This window comes from Marmota flaviventris, chromosome 10, assembly GCF_047511675.1.
Source record: "Marmota flaviventris isolate mMarFla1 chromosome 10, mMarFla1.hap1, whole genome shotgun sequence".
NCBI lineage: Eukaryota > Metazoa > Chordata > Mammalia > Rodentia > Sciuridae > Marmota > Marmota flaviventris.
The window spans coordinates 18866788-18885388 of NC_092507.1; the positions used below are offsets into that span (position 1 = coordinate 18866788).

Sequence of the window (18601 nt, forward strand, 5' to 3'; positions counted from 1 at the left end):
CACCCTTAAGAAAGGACCCAGTTGAGCATGGGAAAGGGCAGAGGTGGTTCCATACAGGTTGACTAACAGGCTCTTTAGTGGAGGGATAAGTTCCTCCCGTGCCTCCTCAGTGCTCACCACACTCAGAACTCTAGTCTACCTTCCTGAGGGAAAAGCATGATACCAGTCTATACTGTCTCAACCCGCTTTATTTACAAAGAAATATACTCAACACTCAACCTGCTTTATTTACAAAGAAATTACTCAACACTAACAGTTTAATTAATCCCACGATACTTTCCCACCTAAATCCATACTCCCCTCATCCACATTTATAAGATATTTTTCTACAACACTGCCATTTCAAGGTGCTTTTAGAACCAAACCCTCATAAACATTTAGAATTGGTGCCTGATAACTTGATTCCCTTCAGAATCCTGGGTAAAGAGCAAGTCAGGCTCCAGATTGAACTGAATGGTCCCATCCTGGCACTGAGCTGGAGAGCTGGTGGGAAACTGCCCTGGGCCCCGATTCCAGGCACTGGTTAAATCTTGGAAAGGCACTCTAGTGTCATGGGCAATGACTCGCTGTCCCTGAGAATCTTCAGTGAAAAGCTGACTCAAGGAATCCTTATCAATCTTCTCACTCTCCCAGGAAAACCCAGAAAGGAGACAAGGGCTTTGTTTCACTGATTCTGTTTTTTCTGTACTCCAGGACTCCCTGGAAGTTTGAAGACACACAGGGGCCTGCCTGTTTTCTTTGGCAGACATCTTCCTTTCCAATTTAGCTTTGTCCAAGAGCTGATGGCATTTGCCCCCAGGTACTTTGATGTCTCTCTCCAGGTCCTGATAGTTCTTAGATCCAAGAAGCCATTTCCTTTTCCTGAGAGAATCCCTCTTTCCTTCCTTTGGGTCCAGCAAACAAGAACTTTCCAAGTCCTGGGTGAAGGAAAAAGCCAGTGAAGCATCATTCTCACCAGCAGAGACAAGGGTGGCAGGTTGGGGCAAAGGCAGCAGAGTTAAAAATGGGGTTCCCAAACTGTGGTGGCCAGAAGTCTGCAAGGATAGAGGAGAAAGTGCAGTTTCCTGGATATCTGCAGGGGTTGAAGTGGCCAAAGGAGGTGTAATGTCATTATCCCTCAAGTCCTGGATCAAATGGTCTGGCTGGGTTGTATCTGTCTTGGACTTGGACTCTTTGTTGATGTGACTTTCTATGTGAGATGAAACACTCCTCTGGTTGCCACCATCTGTCATTCCTAGTAAAACAGGAGTGGACAGATATTATAATGCAAGAAAACTGCTTTGAGCAGGATTTAATTGGCTTTTTCTGCAATCAGTACCAGGCACTATTACCTAGTGCAGGGATCTTATTTAGATTCTTCAGATAACTTTGTGGCTGCTTTTAATCTCGCTGTTCTTTCCTGAACAATCTAAACCACAGATTTTATATTCCCGTACTCAAATATATGGATGTTCCCCATGACCTATACGTACATATATATATATACATCAGACCACAGCCTATTTTTCCAGCTCAGTTTTTGTTCATATGGTGTGCTTAATATAGGGCATATTAGAATCCCAGCAGCTTGGGAGGCTGACGCAGGAGGATTGCAAGTTCAAAGCTAACCTCAGCAACTTAGTGAGGCCATAGTCAACTTAGGTAGTAGCACCTGCCCTTTGATGGTTTATACAAAGCAATCCTGAATCAGAGAAGATTCCTCCCAGTGCCCTCCAACTGGTAGGAACCCCTGCTCTATAAGCAACCTGCTCCAAGATGGCTCTCAAGTACATCTTTCCCCACTGTTGTGTCAGTGAATGCAAATATTTGTATTAAACTGAAAACAGAATCAGAAAAATATATTTGTAAAAACATGCATATACTGCTTTTCAAAAGGCAATAATTTCTTATTTTATAACACAATAAGTCAGCTAAGTTGGTTTCACATCTCATAAATGCTGCAACATGGAGTAATGAACATCTTCCTTTGTGCTCCCTGGATAATGAAGTGTTGCCATATGGGTCATCATACCTGGCTGCGAGGTGAAGAAGGAAGCAATGCTGGTCTGCCGAACCTCTACAGACGGACTTTTTCTTTGAGTAAAGGAAACACTAGGCTTTCTCTCTCCAGGAAAGAGTGTTAGCATTTTGGTGCCTGGTTTGATTAAATGTGTCTGAGAAGGGAAAGAAAAAGAAAAACATAACCTATTAAAAGAGCTGTCTGACAAGCTCTTTTAAAGAGAACCAAGAAACACCAGTGACAATACTGGACCCCAAAACATTTCCAAATTTGATGGAAACTATAAACAACTATAACAGATTATCTTCTTCAAAAACAGCCTGTGGAGAGCCATTCTCACACGTGACTGGGCGACTCCCGGTTTGGGTCTGAGGCGCTCTGACTAATCTGTGTCGGAGCTTTCCCGGCCCTCTCCTGATGAGAGAACCCGTCCATGTGGGGGTGTGACTGACCACTGACCCCGGGGGCCAATCACTGACCCTGAGCTTGGAGTGCACCCACCCCCCTTCATTGGATGGAATTCTCCCCTGAATTTCTTGTTCCCCAATAAAAGGCTACTCCCTGGCGTGCTTGCTCGCTCTCTCTCCTGTTAGCCCTGAGTAATCCTTGCTGCCCTACAGGTGGTTCGAGGTTGGAGCCAGAGAGGGGAGCCATCTCGGACCTGGTCATAGAAAAAGGTAACTGAGTCTGTGTGTTTTATTTCGATCTCTGCTAGCTAACTTTTATGCCAAGAACCTCATTAATGAAACCAATGCGCTGGCCGCATGGTGGAACAGCCTACACAAGATCTCCCATTTCACATGTTCTTCAATGTGACCATTACACTCTATACTCTTCCCATCAAGTTCAGTAGTCTAGATTCCCTCACCTTGAACTTGTGATTACCTTAGCCAATAAAATATTAAAGAAGTAACACTACATGATTTTCAAAACTAGGTCATAAAAATACCATGACTTCTCCCTTGCTCTCTCGAGAAGCTCACACTTGGGACCATCCAACATGTTAGGAAGACCAAGCTGGCACACGCTCTTTAAATTTTATGAGAATCACATTCTAGATACGTAAAATAATGTGAAAAATACACAAGTCCTTATATGCTAAATATTGGGAAGATAGTAAACAAAACAGATAGTTTCTTCCCTAGTAAAGTTTACAGTTAAAAATACTCTTAAAATATTTAAATTACTATACATATGCTAAGTCGCATTAGGAAACTTCAGAAAACTACAGGTAATCAGAAAACAGACCTCAATCACCAAAGAATCTAAAAATAAATCTTTTTAACCAAGTTGGCCATACTTAGCAGGAGCTAAAGGAAGTCCCTGCCTTTTTCTCCGGTACTGAAAACCCTTCATGCATCCTGTAAGAGCTATGTGCCAGTCCCTACTAATGGCGTCCACCGTCCTCCTTCTGTGCCTCAGAGAAGGGCCCTTTTCACACCTAACCCTGCAATATTTCCACTAACCCCCAAACATTCCTAATTCCCACAGCCATATGCAATCTCTTCCTCTTCTGAACACACCACTTATACCCTAACAAAATCTTAGAATCAACATTTGATTCACACACTTTTTTATCCTATTCTCCTCATGACTTAACATTGCTTAATATACATAATGAGATGCAGTAAATATTTTAGGAAGAAGGTAGATATACAAGAAGGATAGGTTCCAGTTTCCATTTTATATACACCTACTTGCTACATTTTTCAGTGCATCAACAAAGCTGTCAGTAAACACTAAGACTTTTCTCATACTGTGAACAAAGTTAAGATGAGCTCCTGTCACAGTAATTGATATAATGCATAAGGTCCAGAACAAAGATGGGATGGGAGGTACACCCACTGAAAATTGTGAATGTTTTCATTACAAGTAATCTAACAAGAGAAAATTATTACACTTCTTCTCTAGAACCACCTGGCACTGGTTTTCTCATCTAAACCTAATGAAAATTCAAAGGAGAGAAAAGCAAATTTCTTCTAACTATATCATAACTCCTAAATTGGAGATGTGATATCTATGCCTACTACCATTACTTTAAGTCTCATAAAAGACTGCTCCCTGCAATAAAATTTTCCTCACTTAAAGGGTGTCATGCATGGGTCGGGCTGGGGCTGGGGCTCAGTGGTAGAGCACTTGTATAGCACATATGAGGCACTGGGTTTGATCATCAGCACCATATAAAAATAAATAAATAAAGGTGTTAAAAAATGATGATGTCATGGGTCCCTGTAGTACGATGGATATACACTGAGTATAACTGTAGTGCAAGGATGTCAGAGGTCACTGCAGCACAATATTTTACCACAGCTACCATCAGTTTGGCCCTAATAAGCACTACTTATTGAAGATCTGTTTAATCGTCCTCTTATTGTAACTACTTCCAATGCAGCAATGGCCACAAGTGGTCTTCTCAGTAACAAAGAAGAAAAATTAATAAGCCAATGAATAAATAAGAACTATGGTCATTTAGAAGGAAAAGAAGGTGTCTCAACTGAAATGCACTGGAGGAGGAACCCCCGCCACTCTGGAACAATTTCCTGAATACTCCCTAGAAGAGGTCACATTGTTACTAGAAATATTACTGTATCTACATACAGTCAGCCCACGTTATCCCTGTCCTCCCAGTTCCCAAGTATTTATTTCAAGTCACTTTGTTTGTTTGTTTTTTGGTACTGGGAATTGAACCAGAGGTGCTTGACCACTGAGCTACATCCCCAGTTCTTATTATTTTTTATTTTAAGACGGGATCTCACTAAGTTGCCCAGGCTGGCCCTGAATTTGTGATTCTTCTACCCCAGTCTCCCAAGACACTGAGATTACAGGTGTATGGCACTGTGCCCAGCTTGTTACATTTTTAACTTTTATTTTTCTCTATGACCAATTCTCAGTACCAACTTCTGAATCACAAATCAGATCTGAAGAGCAAAGAATCTTTAAAAGGGCGCAATGGTGCACACCTGTAATTTCAGCTATGGAAGGCTGAGGCAGGAGGTTTACAAATTCAAGGCCAGCCCAGGCAAATTAGAAAGACCATGTCTGAAATAAATAAATACAAAAAGAACAAACAAATAAATAAAGAGCTGAAGACGTAGCTCAGTGGTAAAGCATCCCTGTGTCAAATCCCCAGTATTTAAAAAAAAAAAAAAAAATGGGGTGGGGAGAGACACACAGATAACTGCATCAAAGCCATAGCTTAAAAACATTTAAAGGCTGGGGTCGTGGCTCAGTGGTAGAGTGCTTGCCTAGCATGTGAGAGGCACTGGGTTCGATTCTCAGCACCACATATCAATAAATAAAATAAAAATCCATCAACAACTAAAAAAAAATTTAAAAACTGGAGGGATGTGCCTTTATATGTCAGCTCTGACAAGTAAACTCTCGTGTGTATCTCTGGGGGGGAAAAAAAAAAAAGTCAGGTACAATGGCACCCAGCTGCTTGGGAGGCTGAGGCAGGAGGATCATGAGTTCAAAACCAGCCTCAGGGAGCTGTGGTTGTAGCTCGTGGTAGGGTACTTGCCTAGCTTGTGTGAGGCACTGGGTTTGAGCCTCAATACCACATAAAAATAAATAAATTAAATAAAGGTACTGTGTCCATCTACAACTAAAAATTAAAAAAAAATTAAAAAAAAAAAAACAGCCCCAGCAACTTGCTGAGGCCCTAAGCAACTTAGTGAGACCCTGTCTCAAAATAAAATATAAAAAGCCCATTTGGGTCCTTCTTGAGGATACATACATTTTTAGATTTATAATTATACAGACTGGTAATCTACTAAAGATTAGTAATTTTTACTAGTCTGAATTAAGCCCTTGTAATTTCTAACCTCAACTTCAGCAACATTCTCCAAATTCTTCTAAACAACATTTCAGGGTACCACATATCTTATATAACTACCATTGGATTAATTTCCTTAGAAACAGCTCTCATGTCAAATGGCTTCCATGAATTGCTGGGAGCCATTAGCCAAGTAGGTATGACAATTTCCTTGCCAGTGTACCCCATGTTGCTTAGTGGAAGGACTCGTGGAAATAGGACATTTTGCAGTGACATTGCAGGTAGGTGACCTTGCTCAAGGACCAAGGCGGATCCGAGTTTAGGGCATTCCCGGTTTAGGTTCCAGGTTTAAGGTTTAAGATTATTCCTGCTGGGAATAGGGCGTATCCTGCTGCCTGAGTTCCCCTTGAGTTCTCACGGGATTCAGACAGTATTATTTGGGAGACAGAAGCCCAGTGGGGTGGATTTGGGCAGAGAACGTGGATTTCCCCAGAACGTGATTGTAGACGGCTGGTGTGAGTTCGGGAATAAAGAGTTGCTGTTTGAATCTACAAGCTGTGTGGTGGCTCATGATTGTGTGCCCAGCCAGACTGCGGCATTTGTGCCCAGCCAGACTGCGGCAATGAATTTCCAACAATATGGCACAACTTTAGCCTCCTGATCTAACCTTCAACTCCCCTACAAATAAATAACCCACACTCAGACAAATTGAATCACTCTCTATGTAGTAAATCTTACCTACAGAGAGAACTGGCTCCTGAGAGGTAATTTCAAATCCTTAGAATGTATAAAATCATGAGAGGATAGATAGATAGATAGATAAGATAGATAGATGGATATAGATATATAGGTATAGATATACTTTTTAAATTTAATCCTGGATATGCAGAATCAGTTTTACCTCCACAGGGGCTAGAAACTAAGGTCAGCCATGCAAGTAGGTCAGCCACACTTATATGTCCAAGCCACAGTAAAAACTTCAAAAACACAAAAGCTCAGATGAGCTTCCATGGATAGCAGGACTCTGTGGACTGTCACAAATTATTGCTGAGAGCACTGGCAGCTGTCCAGTGCTTGGCTGTGGGGAACAAGCAGTGCTAGGGATTGGAAGCTTCAGGTTTGGAAATTCTCCTAGACTCTGTCCTATGTACCCCGGACATTGGCTGATTTTCATCTGTATCACTTTAATGATCAACTATAACCATAACAGCTTTCAGTATATTCTGTGAGTCCTTCTAGAAAATTATCAAACCTGAGAGTAGCTTGAGGACCCGCAAACCTTTTTGGTGTCAGAAATAAGGGTGGTCTTTGAGACTCCCTTTGATTTTCCTTCACAAACATCCCTTGTATCTCATGCCTCTCTGGCACAATTCATACTCTCCCAGGAATGTTCACCCTCCCACACTGTTTTCCAACAACACCTGAACTTTGCTTAAAGGTCTCTTTTAAATAATTTTATTGAGATATAGTTAATATGCTATAAAATTCACTCACGTAAGTATTTAGTTAAGTAAGCCAAGTACAGTAGCACACATCTATAATCCCAGCAACTTGGGGGACTGAGGCAGGAGGATCAAAAATTAGAATCCAGCCTCAGCAACTTAGCAAAGACCTGTGTAACTTGGCAATACCCTGTCTCAAAATGAAAAATAAAAAGGGCCAGGGATGTAGCTCAGTGGCAAAGCACCCTGGGGTCAATCCCCAGTATCAAATAAAAATAAGTAAATAGGTGTGTGTGTGTGTGTGTGTGTGTGTGTATGTATATTTTTTTATATATTTATTTAAGTTTTTTAGTATATTTACCAAGTTGTGTAAACATCACCTAATCTAATTTTAGAAAATTTTTCATTACTTTCATAAAGAAATCCTGTAGCCTTTAGCAGTCATTCCTCATTCCCATCTTGTCTCAGGCCAGGAAACCACTGACTTACTTTTTTGTTTCTACAGATTTGTCTCCATGGACCTTTACTTTATCCTACAATATCTCATATTTTTGTAACTTCCTCTGTCACTGAATCTAATGGAGGTCCATCTATATTGTAGCATTTTTCAATAATCCCTTTTTATTGCCAAAAAAAATATGATGAACATGTTTCAGCTAACGGACACTTGGCTTATTTCCACTTGGCTATTAAGAGAAATGCTACTCTAGCAATTACAGAAATACAAGTGAAAACCACTCTAAGATTTCATCTCACTCCAGTCAGAATGGCAGTTATTAAGAATACAAGCAACAATGGAGCTGGGGATATAGCTCAGTTGGTAGAGTGCTTGCCTCACATGCACAAGGCCCTAGGTTCAATCCCTAGCACTACCAAAAAAAATAATGAAGTCAAGAATACAAGCAACAATAAGTATTGGCGAGGATGTGGGGGAAAAGGCACACTCAGACATTGCTGGTGGGACTGCAAATTGGTGCAGCCAATCTGGAAAGCAGTTTGGAGATCCCTTAGAAAACCTGGAATGGACCCAGCTATCCCACTCCTTGGTCTATACCCAAAGGACTTAAAAACAGCATACTAGGGGCTGGGGATGTCGCTCAAGCGGTAACGCGCTCGCCTGGCATGCGCGGACGCTGGGTTCGATCCTCAGCACCACATAAAATAAAATAAAGATGTTTTGTCCACCGAAAACTAAAAAATAAATATTAAAAAATTCTCTCTCTCTCTCCCTCTCTCTTAAAAAAAAAAAAACAGCATTCTACAGGGTCACAGCCACATCAATGTTTATAGCAGCTCAATTCACAATAGCTAAACTGTGGAACCAACCTAAATGCCCTTCAATAGATGAATGGATAAAGAAACTGGCACACATACACAATGGAATATTACTCAGCATTAAAAGAGAATAAAATCATGGCATTTGCAGGTAAGTGGATGGAGTTGGAGAATATCATGTCAAGTGAATAAGCTAAACCCCAAAATACAAAGGTCGAATGTTTTCTCTGATAAGTGGCTGCTGATCCATAATGGGGATGGGGGAAGAGCATGGGAGGATGGAGGAACATTAGATATGGCAAAGGGGAGGAAGGGGAAGGAAGCAGGTAGGGGGATAGGAGAGATGGTGGAATGAGATGGACATCATCACCCTAGGGACATGTATGAAGACACGAATGGTGTGACTCTACTTGTGTACAACTAGATAAATGGAAAATTGTGCTCCATTTGTGTACTATGAATAGAAATGCATTCTGCTGTTATATACAACAAATCAGAACAAATTATTTTTTAAAAAAGAAATGTTGCTAAAAACCTTCTTTTTTAAAAAAATATTTATTTTTTAGTTGTAGGTGGACACACTATCTTTTTTTAAAAAACATTTTTTAGTTGTACACAATACCTTTATTTTATTTATTTATTTTTATGTGGTTCTGAGGATAGAACCCAGGGTCTCACACGTGCTAGGTAAGCGCTCTACTGCTGAGCCACAACCCCAGCCCGACACACTATCTTTATTTCATTTTTATGTGGTGCTGAGAATTGAACCAAGTGCCTCATGTGTGCTAGGCGAGCACACTACCACTAAGCCACAACCCCAGCCCCTCAACTAAGAACATTCTTGTATAAGTTTTTGTGGAAACATATTTTCCTATCTCTAGGAGAACTGTTGGGTCATGTAGTTAAGACTGTGTAACTTTCGTGAGTGGTGGGGGTACTGGGTATTAAACCCAAGGACACTTTACCACTGAGCTGCATCCAAAGTCTTTTACTTTCTATTTTGAGGCAGAGGCTGGCCTAGAATTTTCAATCCTCCTGCCTCAGCCTCCTGAATCACTGGGAATACAGGCAATGCCACCACGCACCAGCAACAATATTTAACATTTTAAGGAACTGCCAAACTGTTTACCAAAGTATCTGTACCATTTTATGTATGCACCAGGTTCCAATTTCCCCACATATCTGCTAACATTTGTTATTATATCTTTTTTAATAAAGTCATACAAGTGGGTATAAAGTGGCATCTCATGATGGTTTTCATTTGCATGTTCCTAACAATATGTGAGGATCTTTTCATGTATCTTGTATCTTTCTTCTTTTTTGGGGGGTGGGGTGGGGCGGATACCAGGGATTGAACTCAGGGACACTCAATCACTGAGCCACCTCCCCACCCCTTTTCCTCCTCCCTCAGCCTCCCAAGCTGCTGGGATTTTCATCTTTTTTCATATCTTTTCGTCTTCTTTGAGTGTCTTTTCATATCTTTTCCATCTTTTATCTTTCACTGGCCATTTGTATATATTCCTTGGAAACTATCCAAATTCCTTGTTCCCTCTTTAACTGGGCTGTCAATTTTAATGAATTCCAATCTGTTTTCTTTGTTGGTTATATTTCTGCTGTCATGGATAATAAACCACTGCCTAATTAAAGGTCATAAATATTTACTCCCATTTTTTCTACCAAGCTTTGCAGTTTTAGATCTTACATTTAGGTATGATCCATTGTGGGTTGATTTGTGTGTATGGTGTGAGGCAGGGTTCAAAATCACTCTTTTGCATGGGGATGCCTAATTGGCCCTGCACTAGTTATTTATTTTGCATACTGGAAATGGAAACCAGGGGTACAATATCACTGAGCTTCATTCCCAGTCCCTTTATATTTTTTATTTTGAGATAGGGTCTCACAAGTTTGCCCAGGCTGGCCTCAAACTTGTGATCCTCCTGACTCAGCCTCCTGAATAGCTAGAATTACAGACTTACACTACCATACCCAGATAGTCAAATGCTTTCTATGTGCCCATGATGATTACATGGCTTTATCTTTTATGCTATTAATATGGTGATTGTAATAGTTGATCTTCAAACTTAAATAAACCTTGTAGTCCTGGGATAAATTTCTCTTGCTCATGATGTACAATCCTCATGTGTTGCTAGATTTGGTTTGCTAGTATTTTGTTGAGTACTTTTTCTGTGTTCATAAGGATGCTGGGCCACAGTTTTATTTTCTTGTGATGTCGTGATCTGGTTTTGGTACCAGGGTTAATATTAGACTCAGAATGAATGGTGAAATATTCTCCTCCATTCTCTTTTTGGGAAGAGTCTATGAAGGATTAGTATTTGTTATGTTTTGGATCTTAAATGTATTCCCAAAGGACATGTGCTAAAGACTTGGTCCCCAAATGATGCTGCTGTTGGGATGTAGCAAAAACATTAGAAGGCAGGACTTGCTGGAGGAAGGAGGTCATTGAGTATACTGGGACGCGGCTCCTTGCTCTGTTTCCTGGCTACCATGAAGTGGGGAGTTTTGCACCACCACATACTCTTTGCCATGACGTTCCTCCGTACCCAAGCCCACAGGGATGGGGCCCCAGTGACTATGGCCTGAAACCTCTGAAACTGAGTCAAAATAAATCTTTCCTCCATTAAGTTGATTTTCTCAGGTATTTTTTCACAGTGATGAAAAGTTGATTGACACAATATTAACTTTTTAAATATCTGGTGGAATTCACCAGGGAAGCCATTTGAACCTAGACTTTTCACTGCAGGAAGTTTTCAAATTACCATTTTTTAAATTTGTCTATTCAGATTATCCATTTCTTCCTAATTTTAGTAGTTTATGGCTTTCTAGGAATTTTCCCATTTCATCTAAGACATCAATTTGTTACAATACCATTGTTTATAATATTCCTTTATAAGTAAGGTCAATAATGATGTCCCAGCTTTCATTACTGATTTTAGCAAACTGTATTGCTAAAAGTGATCTTCCTGCCTCAGCCTCCTGAGCCAATGGGATGACAGGCGTGCGCCACAGTGCCCGGCTCTATCTCAACATACTCTTTAATTTTCCTTCTGATTTCTTCTTTGACTCTCCTGGTTATTTAGAAAAGTGCTGTTTAATTTCAACATACTTGTAAAGTTTCCACTTTTCCTGTTATTGATATCTAGCTTCATTACATTGGGGAGAATACACTTTATAATTTCAAACTAAATTTATTGAGATTTGTTTTATAGATAGCATTCATAGAGAATGTTCCATGTTTAACTAAGAAGACTGTGTATTCTCTTGTCAAGTAGACTGTTCTGTTCAAGTCTATTAGGTCTATTTGGTTTATAGTGGTCTTCTATTTCCTTGTTGATCTCTGCATAATTGATCTTCTCACTACCAAAAGTAGGTATTAAAATCTCCAACTATTATTCATGCAGCCTTTCTTTTTCCTTTTCTTTTTTCCTGTTCATGAAGCCTTTCTTAACATCTAAATTAGTTATCTAGTGCTGGGTAATAAATTACCGCAAAACTTAACAGTTTAGCCAGGCGTGGTGGTGCACACCTGTAATCCAAGCAATTTGATAGGCTGAGGCAAGAGGATCACAAGTTTGAGGCTAACCTCAGCAACTTAGCAAGACCTTGTCTCAAAATTTAAAAAAAGGGATGGGGATGTAGCTCAGTGGCAGAGTGCTCAGGGTTTAATTCTCAGTACTGCAAAATAGATAGATAGATAAACAGACAGACAAACAAGGAGATAAGAAGTCACAGCTTACCCTAAGAAAAATAAGAAAATTATTTATGTTCTTGCCATTGCAAAATATACTCACTCCTTAAAAGACAGTGAGAAGAGGAAAAAAACTTAAAATAAATTTTAAAAAGCCTAAGTAAATAAATTAAATATACTCACTCCTTTAAGATGGCAAGTATCCCTCCAATGATTAGGAGGCATAAAGTGGAGAAAAATGTTTTATCCCTTACATCCCTGTGGCATGTCTGGAGACACACACAGATCAGTGAGCACAGTGGGGGACCTGTGGTCCAAAGCCTTTACAGTACTGGGTCCAGGGTATTACCCAAATAAGTGTCCTTTAGGTAATTTTAATTGGTAGTTTAAAGCAAGTGGGCCAAGCATTAGTGTCAAGAGCCGTCCATGGGCTATGTGTGGACTGTTGCACACAGCAGCCTCCTGAGGGGATAAGTCTGGCACTGGGAACTCCCCGAGGCACCCCCTACAGGGATTGGCCACCTGATGCAGGTGAACTTCCCCACTCAAGCTCTGCCAAAGATCCCACACAGCACTTGAGATGGGTGTGACCTGTCAAGATGTTATTCAACCTGCTGACTGCAAGACATCAGGAAGTAAGATTCTGCCCTTGAACACTTACCTTTGCCTTTGATGTACCCTCTTAAATAAACCACTGGAGCCCTTTTGTCTTTTGTCTAGTTCCAGAACCCATGTGGACTACATCTATCCAGAACTTCACATTCTGTAAATATTTCTGAGTATTTATGCTTTGTTTCTTAATAATCATCTGAGATTAAGGTGGTTTGGATTATCCTGGAGAATGGCAGTTAATGTGTGTACTTAACTACAACCTCCTCCTTTTCTGATCTTACTGAAATGATTTTTAAAAAATAGAGAAGAAATCCCAGCAACTCGGGAGCTGAGGCAGGAGGACTGCAAGTTCAAGGCCAGCCTCAGCAAGGACCCCTTAATGAGACGCTGGCTGTTGTCCCCCCACCATATATTAGATCACACAATGATTGAGAAGAGGTCATCATATGTGTACAGTCCACATAGGGTATGAAGGTTGGCAGAATCAGTCAAGCAGGCTACATGTAGCTGTCCCACAAGGTAGTGAACAGTGGTATAAGGCAGCAGTGTGGACTGACCACACTGAGGAAGTGAGGGAAAGGAAGATTAGAGTACAGAACTAGACACTGTTATCAAGGTCACTGAGCTTTTAGGCATGAGAAAGTCCAACTTATAATTAAAATGGGTAAAACAACATAAAATTATAAGAATTCACTACAAAACTGATAAATATTTTTTTTAATTTTTTTAATATTTATTTTTTAGTTATTGGCGGACACAACATCTTTGTTTGTATGTGGTGCTGAGGATCGAACCCAGGCCACGCGCATGCCAGGTGAGTGTGCTACCGCTTGAGCCACATCCCCAGCCCCACTGATAAATATTTAATTTACATTTATAGTGCTTAGCAGTCTTACAATACTGACCTTAACAGTGCTGCTGATACCTTGGACTTCAGTACTTTTATTGATCCTTTTCAGTTTTAATAAAACTTTTTTTTTTTCTTTTTGCAGTATTGGGCATTGAACCCAAGGTGTTCTACCAGTAAGCTACATCCCAGCCCTTTTTATTTTTTGAGACAGAGTCTCACTAAGTTGCTGAGGCTGGCCTTGAACTTGTAATCCTCCTGCCTCAGCTCCTGAGTTGCTAGAATTTCTTCTCTATTTTTTAAAAATCACTTCAGTAAGATCAGAAAAGGGGGAGGTTGTTAAGTACACACTTTAACTGACATTTTCCTGGAGATCCCTAATCCATGTTTTCACTAAAAAGCTCAGTCCACTTCTCCTCTCACCAGAGTGAGATAGAGAATAAGAAGCAATTACAATCCTATGTAACAGAGAAAGCAAAGCCCAGATGGATTGGTTCATTCATTCATTTACTCATTCAATAAATATTTATTGAGTATCAAGATACTGTTTGAGGGCTGGGGTTGGGGCTCAGAGGTAGAGCGCTCATCTAGCAAGTGTAGGGCCCTGGGTTCGATCCTCAGCACCACATAAAAATAAATAAATAAAAGGTACTGTGTCCAACCACAACTAAAAAATAAAAATAAATAAATAAAAAGATACTATTTGAAGGACTGCCGGATGGAACTTTTCATTCTAGGAGGATAAAAAATACAATAAATGAACACCTGAATATATAGCATTTTGGATGTCTGAAGGGGAAAAGTGCTATGGTGAAAGACAAAGCAAGAATAAGGTTGTGAGGGAGTATGGTAGGTAGAAATAAGGAAAAGATTGCTATTTTGTGGTTAAGGGAGAACTCACTGATAAGTTGTCATTTGAAAAACTGATGAAGAGCCATGTGATTAGCTAACCCCTATGCTTTTTTTTTTTTTTTTTTTTTTTTTTTTGAGAGAATCTTTTTTTTTGGTAAATGGACACAACACAATGCCTTTATTTTTATGTGGTGCTGAGAATCGAACCCGGGTCCCGCCCATGCGAGGCGAGCACTCCACCGTTGAGCCACAATTCCAGCCCCGCCCCTATGCATTTTAAGCAGAGATATATAAAGATGCCAAACTGAGGTATACTTGGCTTGAAGAACAGCAAAGAGGTCAGTATGACTAGAACAGAGTAAAGCAGAGCTAAGCGAACTAGATGGATCTAAGAGGACATGCATGGCCAGATGGTACTTACAGATCTTCAAAAAGATTCTGGTTTTTATGGGATGATGGAATTAAATTTAACAAAGCAATTTAGCAAAAGGTCATTCTAGCTCAGGTAGCAGTGGTAGAAGTGGTGAGAAATGATAAGATTCTGAACACATTTGAAGACAGGGTCCAAAGAATCTCTGATGAATTGAATGTTAGTAATATCAGGTGGCATTCAATGTTCCATGAAAGCTGTTCCAGATATCACTGAAGACTCATCCAAGATTTCAAGTATCTTCCTATTTCTATTTTTCTTTTCATTTCTTCCTTTTATTTTCTTTGATTCTGGAGATTAACCCAGGGGGGACTATATCCCCAGCCCTTTTTGTTTCTTTTTAACTTTTGAGACAGGGTCTCACCAAGTTGATTACGGCCTCACAAAGTTGCTGAGGCTGGCCTTGAACTTGCAATCCTCCTGTCTCAGTCTCCTAAACCACTGCGATTACAGGCATACACAACCACACCTGGTTATTTTTCTTAGTTATATCCATTTTTCCTTCTCTGCTACTTAGTTCAAGAACAAAAAACTAAATTGTATTATAGGTGGAATACAAAAATTATTTTTAAATTAAATATAATGACCTTGAAATATACAACTAAAAACAGCAAATAACAAATCATATTCTAAATAATTTTATCTTTACTGTGTAGAAAAACTTCTGTTAGAACTACTTTTCAATGTTTTAACGTAGAGGAAGAATAGTTAAAATACAAAATTTAAAAATTGTATAAATTGAAATAGCATTTATAATCTCATACTAAAACTTTTGTCAGGCTGGGGTTGTATGTAGCTCAGTGGAAGAGTTCTTGCCCAGCATATGAAAGGCCCTGGGTTCAATCCCCAGCACCACAAAAATACATACTTACATACATATCTGTATTTTTCATAAGGAAGTTTTCCAGCATATATTTGGTAAAATAGTAGCAGCAGAACAAAACGTCTGATATAATGTGTAAAGGAAATATATATGTATATATAATAGTCCTCTTTTATTCAAGTTCTTGTTTTCTGCTGTTTCAGCTACCCATAGTCAACCAAGATCCAAAGATATTAATGAAAATTCCAAAATTAAATAATTCTTAAGTTTTAAATTGTCATTGAGTGGGATGATGAAATTCTACACCATCCTGCTTTAGCAGAATGTGAGTCATTTCTTTGTCCAGCACATTCATGTTGCATATACTACCCTCCCTGTGGCCTCTGAAAAACATTCCCATGCTTCATTACAACTGTTTTTATAATTGTTCTATTTTATTATTAATTATTGTTGTTAACCTCTTACTGTGCTTAATTTATAAACTAAGACTTTATATATATTATATGTATATACTTTATTTTATATATATATATATATATATATATATATATATATATATATGAAAAAAACATAACATATATAAGAGTTAATACTATCCGAGATTTCAGGCAACCACGGGGGTCTAGTGTATTTATATAAATACATAAAAGGCCCTGAAAAAAAAAAGACCCTAAATTGTAAACATTAGTATCCACCAGTGAGGCCTTTTATTCAATACAATTCTACACTATTTGATTTTTTTATTCTTTACAAACTTGTATTATGATCTTTTTTTTTTTTTAGTTATACATGGGCACAATATCTTTATTTTGCTTATTTATTTAGAATTTTTTTTTTATATTTATTTTTTAGTTTTTCGGCGGACACAACATCTTTGTTTGTATGTGGTGCTGAGGATCGAACCCGGGCCACACTCATGCCAGGCGAGCGCGCTACCGCTTGAGCCATATCCCCAGCCCTTGCTTATTTATTTTTATGTGGTGCTGAGGATGGAACCCAGGGTCTCACACATGAGAGGCGAGTGCTCTACCACTGAGCCCCAACCCCAGCCCTGTATTATGTTCTTAATTAAAAGGAAGGAAGGAAGGAAGGAAGGAAAAGAGCTGGGGTTATGGCTCAGTGGTAGAGCTCTTGTCTAGCATGTGTGAGGCACTGGGTTCCATCCTCAGCACCCTATAAAATAAATAAATAAAACAAAGGTATTGGGAGGAGGGGGGGAGGGGGAGGAAAAAAATCCAGTATCCTCCATACCAAGGCCTAAGTGATAAGGTGAATGTTGTCATGCCTATGAGTTGTAAGATCAGGAGAGAAGCAAACTCACTCCAAATGTAGGCCTCTACAGTCTTCTAGTCAAACTACAAAGCACCCCTATTTTCCCCAAATTAGCAAACAGTTCTGTTCAGGGATCAAGTGGGAGGAGGCAGGTTTTTCAAAACACTGTCCACTAACTACTGCCCTAAATGCCTTAGACACTCTAAGAAGAGTTTTCTACATCCTGTGAAAGGGACATTTTAGTGCTCTTTTCTGGCGCTTGTAAAAATGGGGAAGAGTAAAAGTGGGGAAGACTCTCACACATGACGCCAGGGTTTGATGAAGTAGCACAAGCCTTAATCCCAGTGGGTTGGGAGGCTGAGGCAGGAGGATTCTGTGTTCAAAGACAGCCTCAGCAACCTTGAGGTACTAAGCAAGTCAGTGAGACCCTGTCTCTTAAAAAAAAAAAAAAAAAATCTGACACCTAGTGCTTGGTTTTCCTTCCTCCCTTCCTCCCTCCCTCCCTCCCTCCCTTCCTTCCTTCCTTCCCGCCTCCTACCCACCTAGTAAGCAATGCTGCTGCAGCAGACACTAGTTGGGAATCCTCTAATCCAATTCAAGTTGTGTTTACAATGACTAAAGACATCTGGCTGGGCGTGATGTTGAGCCTCTCCTGGGTTAGTTACACAGCTTGTTTCCTCATTCCCAGGGAGAGTAATGATACATACAACGCACATTAAGTACTTAACACAGTATCTGGCGCACCAGATCCCCCTCCAGAATCTTCTGTTCGCCCCCGCCCCCGAAGTTACTGGTTCCTGGAAGATGGATGTCCTGCGACCTGGCAAGCTCGGTAGAAACAGACCGTCAAGCTGACATTTTCCAAATCTGCATAGGCACCTGTCACCCGGTACTTCAGCCTCTACTAGGTACCGTCTCGCAGGAGGACCGCCCAGGCGGGGTCTGCTCAGCCCAACTCCTCCCCGCAAGCTCTGGCGCCGCCCTCTCCCCGCCTCCAAACTTCGCAGCCCCGGGGTCTTCAAAGCCCTCCAAGGCCAGCTGCTTCCTTCCTCCCTCTCCAGACCCATTTTCAGCCTTCTTCGAACTCAACCCCTCTGGCCTGTGAATCCCCGAAGCTGCTCCTTGCCGGGTCCCGGACTTCACCTCCATGGTTTCCAGGGCCTACCCGCTCCCCAACACGCCCTCATCCTACCTGCACTTTCTGCCTCTTCAGCGCCGCCGCGTCGAGCCACACGCCGCACGCCTCCTTCTCCTCCGGGCCTTTCCGCTTCATGACAGCTGAGGAGACCGAGCCAACTGGAACCCGGGAACCCGCGCCGGACGCCTCTGGAGACCGCCGAGGCCGCCTCCGCCAACGTTCGGAACTCGCGCCAACGCGGGGGGCGGAGCTACGCGAGGCGGAGCCACACCGCGGCCGTCTGGACTCAAGCCCCGCCCCGGAAGAGCCTGTCGCCGTGAAGCCACGCCCCCCGAAGCTCCGCCCGCTGCGTTAACGGCTTCAACTGCACATACTTGGGCGAGTTCGGCGCTGGGCTTGCGATTCTTTCTGATCCTCTTCTCAGGAGTAT

At 40.8% G+C, this 18601-nt stretch overlaps 1 protein-coding gene across 2 annotated transcripts; it reads right to left on the reverse strand.

Moving 5' to 3' along the window:
• Positions 1-207: 207 nt before the first annotated feature.
• Positions 208-18369, reverse strand: Aunip (aurora kinase A and ninein interacting protein). Of its 2 annotated transcripts, none has more exons than XM_027937209.1 (3): positions 18226-18369; positions 2012-2153; positions 208-1234 (listed from the first exon to the last, which is right to left on the reverse strand). In XM_027937209.1, exons 1-3 carry the CDS (start codon positions 18304-18306, stop codon positions 378-380), a joined length of 1080 nt encoding a protein of 359 aa, XP_027793010.1. In that variant the 5' UTR covers positions 18307-18369; the 3' UTR covers positions 208-377. The 2 variants fall into 2 exon arrangements, with proteins under 2 accessions (XP_027793010.1, XP_071473600.1); XM_071617499.1 differs by lacking the exon at positions 18226-18369 and adding an exon at positions 17576-17707.
• Between the last annotated feature and the right edge of the window lie 232 nt (positions 18370-18601).

Coding starts and splice junctions, on each gene's coding strand:
- Aunip (XM_027937209.1), bottom strand. CDS start 18,306: ATGAAGCGGAAAGGCCCGGAGGAGAAGGAGGCGTGCGGCGTGTGGCTC. Junction 2,154..18,225: donor TGAAGAGGCAGAAAGTGCAG/GTAGGATGAGGG, acceptor TTCCCTTCTCAG/ACACATTTAATCAAACCAGG. Junction 1,235..2,011: donor CTTCTTCACCTCGCAGCCAG/GTATGATGACCC, acceptor CTGTTTTACTAG/GAATGACAGATGGTGGCAAC.